Source organism: Mucor mucedo, assembly GCF_025094135.1.
Source record: "Mucor mucedo strain NRRL 3635 chromosome Unknown EV154scaffold_314, whole genome shotgun sequence".
Classification (NCBI taxonomy): Eukaryota; Fungi; Mucoromycota; class Mucoromycetes; order Mucorales; family Mucoraceae; genus Mucor; species Mucor mucedo.
The window spans coordinates 1-9,254 of NW_026252598.1; the positions used below are offsets into that span (position 1 = coordinate 1).

At 36.6% G+C, this 9,254-nt stretch overlaps 1 protein-coding gene and 1 non-coding gene across 2 annotated transcripts; one reads left to right on the plus strand and one right to left on the minus strand.

Annotated features, from left to right (window-relative positions):
- Positions 1–3,539: 3,539 nt before the first annotated feature.
- On the plus strand, positions 3,540–6,074 carry EV154DRAFT_534102 (uncharacterized protein; the record flags this gene model as incomplete). The annotated part of the gene is made up of 4 exons (XM_051604013.1): positions 3,540–3,842; positions 3,867–4,553; positions 4,626–4,863; positions 5,002–6,074. The coding sequence occupies 4 exons, from the start codon at positions 3,540–3,542 to the stop codon at positions 6,039–6,041; spliced, it is 2,268 nt and encodes a 755-aa protein (XP_051450012.1). The 3' UTR covers positions 6,042–6,074.
- A 527-nt stretch (positions 6,075–6,601) lies between these two features.
- Positions 6,602–6,673, minus strand: EV154DRAFT_t178. Its single transcript has one exon. It is a non-coding gene; the product is annotated as a tRNA-Gln (tRNA).
- Positions 6,674–9,254: the final 2,581 nt, after the last annotated feature.

A 9,254-nucleotide genomic window follows, 5' to 3' on the forward strand; every position in this document is an offset into this window, starting at 1 on the left:
AGCTTACGTCAGCAAGCAAAATCCGTTAAAAATAAAAATAAAAAGTTATATTGAAGTCGTCCATTGTCAAAAATCAATCTTTGTATGTTGCAATTCGTATAATTGCATATCACCAGCTGTTCGTAACCACTTACTGTCCTGGTTAAAGCATTTTTTATAAATATTAAATTACGGCCTCTGGATTGCTATTCAATTGGCTGTAGAAATTAGTCACAGCCTCTGGATCGCATATTTATTGGATATTGAATTTTAAAATGAATCTCAGGTGTCAGGGTCTGATCTAAAGTTAAGTGATAGATGTTTAGAAAAGTAGAGTAGTAGATAAAAGATGATCGTTATTATTTTGTGTGAATAAGAAATATATAAATGTCTAATGTGTACTCCGACACAGGGGCCAATACAATCAGGATTGTGGTAAGACTTATAGTAATTAATCCAAGATACAAAATATTTAGTTAGGAGATCAAAAGACGATTTTATTACAAATATGAATTATACTATTTTATGGGTGTTCTCAAGCAAATTATTTAAAATTTTAAAATAAATCCTTTAATTAAAATCAAAAGTCACAAAAAAACACAACTCCAATTTGGGAAAATGCTAAACTGTCATTTGTACAAGGCACAGAGGCCAATGTTATTTTATTTCTTTCTTGTATTCTTATCAAAATAAACATACTTTACCTTTGCCTATACCTATTTTAAAAATGAACAACCAAAATAATGCTTCTTACCCTATTGATGGTCAGCCTGAGAGCAGCCAGAATGGAATCGTTGGACGTGGACGTGGACGTGGAAGTGAACGTGATTTTAGTACTTTTTCGAGTTAAAACGATATTTTAATGCTAGAAAATATTTTTTAAAAATTTGACCCCTCCATAGTGGTGGGGTCAAATATTTTTAATTAAAATCAAGATTTTAAAATTTTAAATAATTTGCTTGAGAACACCCTATATCTAATTATTATTAAGAGACCGAAAAAAAGTACGACAGTATCCAGGGGTCTGTATTACCCCCAGCTATGTTATCCCTGCCAAAAAAGAGGGCTCTCTCCTTATGGCTGTAGTTTTTTCACCCAACCAAATTTTAATAAATTCTGTAAATTTCAATCTCAAGCCAATCTTCTCTCTTAAATTTCTGTAAGTTGAGATTCAGAGCCAATTAAATGTCTGTATTTTCTGTAACTTTCGTACCCGCAGTGGATATTGCCACGAGGATCAATCACTATAAATGTTGATTTAAATGCTGTACATAACACTTTTCTCTCTTCAATTACATATTAAATGAAACCGACAAAAAAAAGTCTTGGAAAGTCTACTCTTCCCAAGAGGAATACATCAATTCTGAATTTTTTATCAAAAAAATGTGAAGTAATTGATGATCAAAGTACCCTAGATGGATCTCTTGTCCATGAAGGGTCGTTGGATGAACCTGAAGTATCCACATCTTCCGGAGATTCCATAATACCAAACAGTGTACAAGTTGAGGTAAACTCCCAACATTATTTTAGTCGAATCAAGCTAAAAACATATTTTCTAATTATAGCAAAGCGCTACGTCCGAGGTCGAAGGAATACATTACCTTGTGGATGAAGAAAGCACCGACGAGTAAGAGTTTATAGATTAGGCCTATATAAATAATTGGGACTTTAGATTAACTGTATATTTTACAGTGCAATTGTGGAAGAGGAGTATGAAATAACTGAAGAAGAGTTTTTGAATATTGATGAAGATGCAGGCAGAATCACCAAGGGTGGTCCATTGGATAAGTATCTTCAAAAAATCCAATTAGAATGTGATGTGCGTAATCCGTACAAGAACGGTACATACTGGATCAATCCTATGATGTCAAACTTCGCCTTGTCAAAAAGGCCCTCACCGGAAGCCCTTTATTTGCCTAAAGTATTTATTTGGCTGCCTCATGCATTGTTAAATACTAGAGATGATAAATTGAAGTGCGTAACTCCAGGTTGCACAAACCCCTTGAACAAGAAAAGTTTTTTGGATGACCCCAAGGCGCGAAAAATTGTGGATGTGCATGAGTAAGTTATTTGTTCCCCGGTATACATATTTATATTAAATCTGGTGTATCTAACTATTTTTTTTTAGAAATTTTTACTTGATGACATATCGTTATGAATGTCCAAACAAGGAGCATGGTACATGTATTGGATCTGACAAACGAATAATTGAGCAGCTGCCTATCAGATTTCAGCTGGATTTCCCTGCTCATTTGACTCATAGATCAGGAATATCTAAAGATTTGGGTAAGCTGCTGAGGGCTGGTGCACAAAATTCTCTTGGTCCAAGCAAGGTCAGTCGCCTTTTAAGAGAATTCCATACTCTTAGACACGACGAAATCGAGCTTCGTTAACTTGACTCGTTAAAGCACACACAAAACAACACGTTGGTGGGATTATGGAATACAAAAGCCACAGAGAGTACCGAGTTTTCTTCATTTGGTGACAAGGAACATTACGCCGGATCAATTCCCTCCGCAAGTTATCTTAGTTTTGTATATTGCTCGATCATAAATGATCTTCGGCCTTTCATGGACCAAATGACATCGTCATTGGGTGGAGAAGTTCTTAAAGCCGATCACTCTTTCAAGATTTTGGATCATATGGGAAAAATCAATGGTGTATCTGTTTTTGGTGCTCTCTATACAGTGTGTAACGAATATGAAGAAATTCGGGCCCAAGCTTTAGTTCCGACTAAAGCTCATAGTCATCTTCAACCTGTCTACGATAAATTGATTGAAAGCTACAATATCTATGGTTGCAATCTCCCAAAGTTTGTCTTCACTGATAATGTTACTGCAGATCAAAAATTTCTCGAGTCTGTGATCCCAACATTGAAAGAAAATGTTTCACACTATTCAAAAAAAAAAAAATTGATCGAAAGGGCAAGGGAAAAGAAATTGTTGCTGCAAGCACTTCTAATGAAAACCAGCATCAAGACAACGCAGAAATTTTAAATGAAACTGATCAAATGGTGCAAACTGATCTGGCTCTTCCGATGTATACCCTTCCTTTAGATGTCAAAGTCTGTGTTTTAGATAATCTGACAGCTATTAATTCAGTACTCAATGATCTGATTAAGATATCTGAAGATCGTGGCCCATTATGCGTTGGATTTGATTGTGAATGGTACTTCAACCGGTCTCCATTTTCAATTGGTAAAGTGGCTCTGGTTCAAATTGCTCACGAAAATAACGTCTGGCTTATAAGATTGAACAAGTTTAACGAAAACAATTTTCCAAAGGCATTGAAGATCTTTTTAGTTGATGATAAAATAATTAAAATTGGCCGGGCAGTTGGTGGAGATATGAAAAAATTGGAGCGAGACTTCAAGCTGAGCGAGGGTCATGGGAAGTTAGAATTGGGGACTTATTGTAAGAACAAAGGTGCAATTGAAAAAGCAAACGTTGGGCTGGATTTTATTTGTTCCGCCGTTCTTAAAAAGAAATTACCCAAAGATAGCAATTCACCAAGACTTAGTGATTGGTGCTCCACCAGTCTGTCAGAAAATCAAATCAACTATGCCGCATGCGATGCCTGTATCATTGGAAATATTCAATTTTTTACAACATGTTACTCCAATTGGTACTCAAATTTTTGAAAATCCTAACCCAAATACCTTTGTATCTGTTCATGTCAAAGGAAGCAAACCAGCTTGTGCTTTTGGTTACACTACGGTGCCTACTGACACAATGCATAGTATGAAGAACAAAGCGGTAATTAAGATAACAAAAATTGCTATTCCTGGTACCACGATGATTGACTCTTTCGACAACACCAACAACAAATCCCTGAGTGATTTTGGTGACACACCTTTTGAAGTTGTAATTGATTTAAATCATTACCAGCTTTTTATTGCTAGTGAAGATTGTCTTGAAAATACAAGTAATCATGCAAATCGCCCTGAAGAAACTTTGGATACCAGCTTAAACAACTCTGATGCTCAAAACATTTTACCATCAAGAGTACTTAAAGATGTTTTCCATCTCATGGATATGATCCCGATTCAAAAAACGCATGGATTTTCCAAAGAATTCTCAAGAAAGTTTAGAGATGTCTTGTTTGTAAATGACCCGGAAGATGAAAGACTCGTGACGGAAGACTTGAAAACTAGAAACATATCTCTAGAAAAAATGATGGTGAAAAATTCCGACTGGGTGCTCAAGAGAGTTAGACGATATGTCCCCAGTCCATCCGAGCTATACCCTGTCGTGAAAAAGCTTTTTGAGGTGTATGGAAATGCCATTTGTTCTGTCTCTGGAAACAAGCTTTTTGACAAAAAGGCTTGGAAGGTGTCAAACATGGTACTTGAAGCCATTCGACTTGGGCATGTCTCGGATCCTCCTGGTGTCTCTTGGTACTATCGAATGAGCAAAGATCAAAATGGTCTTCAGGTGTACAGATGCGTGAGAGGCACAAATTCTGTTGAAGGAGGTGTCCATCAGAATATCATCCGAAAATTCTCGTCCTTCAATGCCAGTCCCGCTCTTACCGACTGTGTCTTAGCAGATTACCGTCTCCGTCACAACATAACAGTAAGCTGCTATAAAAATAATTAATAGTACTTATGAGTACTTCATCTAATGTCACCTTGATTTTTAATTTAGGTTGGGTCAAAAAACAGATACGGCGTTATTCACAAGACCCATTTCTCGCCTTGGATCAACCAAGCGATTAATTTTCTCAGGGCTGAAATGAAACAAAATGTATTGCCCTCCTATAGTGATCCAAGTGGAAATACACTCTTTCTTGCCGCATCTTCAGAAACGTTCGGTATTTGTCGTATGCCAGAACAGCTTATTGACACATATCATATGCAACGTAATACTACAAACTATGATAATGGTAACTGCTATCAGAAATTCGAAAGTATGACCGTCAAAAGCAAGCTAGTTCTATGTGTCAGTCCAACTGTACAAATTACAAACAGAAACAAGTCCGTTTTTGGTGGTTTGCAACATCTGTATCTCTCTTATATGCAAGGAACAAAGATAGCCGTTACTCCAGTTCATACTGAAGAAGAAATGGAGTTGTATCTGTTATTACGAAGAAATAATCCTTCGCTTGCAAATCAAGTGTTCTCTGAAAAAACATGGCAAGATTTCACCATCTTATGGTCTCAGCAGTGTAATGATGGCAAGAAAAAAAATATTTTTTACAAAACACCAGAAAATCTACGTCATTACTTTAATCAAAGAGAGGATCAAAGCAGATATCTCAACTCAGTAATTTTAAACAAAGAAAGAGTTGACTCTGCTTCTACCTTGATTAAAGAATCATACGAAAAAAGACCACTTGAAGAAGCTAATCGTTTCCTCCTATTACCAGGACAAACAATCATGCCAAATATTCAAAACTCAAAAGAAATACATCAACAAGATAACGCTTCGTCGACATCCAAACCTCTTCCTAAAATTATGCCATCTCAATACATCTATGCACAAAACTCCAATATGCCTCCCAATTTTAACTATTCTATGCACCCAAATAACATGTTTCCATCTCGCCTACCTCAAAATCTTATGCCTCAAAACCTTATGTCTCAAAACCTTATGTCTCAAAACCCTATGCCTCAAAACCCTATGCCTCAAAACCTTATGCCTCAAAACCTTATGTCTCAAAATCCTATGCCTCAAAATCCTATGCCTCATAACCCTATGCCTCATAACCCTATGCCTCATAACCCTATGCCTCATAACCCTATGCCTCATAACCCTATGCCTCATAACCCTATGCCTCATAACCCTATGCCTCATAACCCTATGCCTCAAAACCCTATGCCTCAAAACCCTATGCCTCAAAACCTTATGAATCTACCTTTAAGCCCATCACATACAACGTCACGAAAACATCGACTCCTTTATTCCAATACACCACCACCCACTGTAATGTGTGAATCAAACCCTAAGCGAAAAAAAACAAGAACATGTGCACTTTGCCATAGCAATATCTGCCCCGGAAGCTCTAAAAGAAAATATTGTACATTGTTACTGGCTTGTTTAAGTGTAAAAGCGGTAACGTGAAGTAAAGAAAAAGAGTAGAGATTAAGATAAAAGTTCTTAAAAAGTGAGCACCAGACTATAAGTTGTCAACTAAGATAAAATAAAATATAAAGATATAAAAGGGAAACGCTACGACGAATCAGTTATCTGTGTCTTCGAAGGAGTATAGTAAAATACAACTGTTAAGACTATTCAGTGCTGATTTATAAGAAGGGCTTTCGTACAATTATAGTAGTTATATATATTTATAATGAAACCAGGCTTATATGAATAAGACTAAATCAGATTATAGTAAAGAACAAACTAAAGATTTTATTAAATAATTTTATGGTCCTTTTATAAGAAAAGGACCAAAAAGCAGTCAAAAAAATATAGGGATCTGAAGTCTAAAGGACCAACAGAAGAAGAAAAAGGTGGTGTAACAACATATAAGCCTCAATAAAGTATCTAATTCATCTCTTAAATTCAATTATTTGTCGACGATCCGACTTTTAAATTTTTCTAGGAGGGCCTACCGGCCCTCTCCTCAACATTTTAATTAATTTTTTTCCAACTACAGACATGGTCACAGAGCCAAAAAGAGGTCTCACCGAGAATCGAACTCGGATCACCGGATTCAAAGACCGATATGATAACCATTACACTATGAAACCTATATGATTTTGTCAAGCCCATAATTGTCGATGGTTCTGATGCTTCTCTAAGCCACATTCCGACCCGGACTCTTGAACCCGACCCGGACTCTACCATGGACGTTGAAATGCCGCTGGAGATCGAATTACGATTAAAGAAAGCTAAACTTTTAAAAAGGAAGTTTGTACCCAAGATAACCAATGCCAATAGAAAACGGCCAAAGAAGTAACACCACTTTATTATAAATATCACAACACTACTTCTACATTCAATAACCTGATTACTTATATTTATCACAATCAATCTTTATATCTATCACCATACTTTTATTATATTATCACCATACATATCAACATCATATTATCACATTATTATCACATTCTATATCCCCCAAACTAGTATAAATAGCTCCTAGCTTTGTATCAAATAAACATTATCTTCTATTTTATATATTTAAAGTATATATCTACTTATTAACTGATTAACCACTGAGAGTTGAATCTTAACCCTATTAAACCTATTACAAGACTGACATTTGGTAGCACCAGAATCCTAAATGACAAACAATACTGAGAACATGAATAACTACAATGCTGATATGGCTGAACTAATCAAGAAATTTACCATGGCTATGACTGATAGCAAACAGACAAGAATCAAAGAACCCGAGGTGTATGATGGTACTCGTGATGCCCTTTTAATTGACGGCTGGATTAGATCCATTGAAAGATTTACTACTTTTAACTCCTGGACTCCCGAACGTAGCTACTTATACGCTACCACTTTATTGCGTGACCGTGCTGATGCTTGGTTTAGAACCATTGAATTAACTGATGATGCTCCTACTACTTGGTTGGAATTGAAAAGACTCATAATTGAATTTTTCAGACCTGACAACTCAACAAGAATTGCCCGTGACAAACTGGCTGTATTAAAACAAACAGGTGATTTAGTCACTTACATTAACGAATTTATGGATATCAAGTTGGCTATCCCTGGTATGACTGACGAAGAAGGATGCGACAAGTTCATCCGTGGTTTGACAAGCAAGCAAATGAGATCCCACATTCGCCAGTATGATGCTGATACATTGAAACAAGCAATCCAAGCTGCACTTGCTTTTGACAGTGCCCAACAAGAAGAAAATTATTCGTATCTACCCCGCTCATCGCACGTCAAAGCTAGACTGGATGACCCTATGGATTTGGATGTTGCCGAAGAAATTAATTATGTTCGAAATGATAATTATGGACGTGGAAATAACAACGGTTATTCGCGTAACAACAACAACAACTTCTCTCGCAATAACAATAATTATTCTCGTAACAATGGAAACAGCTATGGTCGCAACAATGGCAATTACAATTCGCGTAATGGTAACAGCAATTCTGGTAGTAACACTTCGTGCTATTATTGTCACAAGTCTGGTCACATCAAGAGAAATTGTCGTACTCGGTTGTCTGACATCAAAAAGTTGGATGATCAACACTCAAAACGGGATTTTCAGTCAATGTAGTTGAAGAACAGGAAGTTCACCTACTTGACACAGATAACTATAACAATTTTCCTGAAAATAAAAACTTGATTGATTTTGACCTTTATTCTACTGATTCTACACTAGATAGTACACTCTATCCTACACTTAATCCAACTAAATATAACAATAATACGACTGATATTAACACTGCAACTACTCCTCCACACATGGTGATAGAAACTCTACCTATTATATACCCCAATTCCTTTATTGATGAATTACAACATATATCTGATCTTAATGCTATGGCTACTACTCTTCCGCTCTATCCTGTGATGTACAATGGTCAAGTTATACAAGTCCTCATTGATTCCGGCGCTAGTGAAAACTATGTCTCTCCTCATGTTATTCAATCCGTTGATAGCCGTCATCTTATTCCCGTCGCTGATCGTCATGTCGAAACTGCTGGTGGTATGGTATCCCAAATCAAGCACAAGGTGGAAATGATTCTCAATTTAATGGTGTTCAAGACAAGATCACAGCCTTTGTATTCACTACTAAATTTGATTTGATCCTTGGTCGTTCTTGGTTAAAGCAGACTAGACCTTTGCCTGATTGGAACACAGATACCTGGTATTTAAATAATGGACGTGTCATATTAACACCATGTACAAACATAAAACGTTACTCACCTACCTCTCTTCCTAATTTAAATTATCTCATTACCCACAAGCAAGCAGATCGTATTATTAAAAAAGGCGGTGAAAGCTTCCTTTTTGTTATCAAACCCGTTCACCCAGATAGTGCATATTCACTCGACGAGACCACCTATTGGAATGATTTAGTCAAAGAATTTACTGATGTATTCAAGGACACTCTACCTGGTCTTCCTCCCGATCGTGGTATTCATCATTTGATTGATACTGGTGATGCTCGACCCGTTTCCCGTCCACCTTACAAAATGAGTCCACTGGAACTTGAAGAGTTACAAAAACAATTAACCGAACTCCTGAAACTGGGATTGATCAAACCTAGTTCTTCTCCATGGGGTGCTGGTGTATTATTTGTTCGAAAGAAGCCGGATCCTGGATCCAATAGACCTGGTTCACTTCGTATGTGTGTTG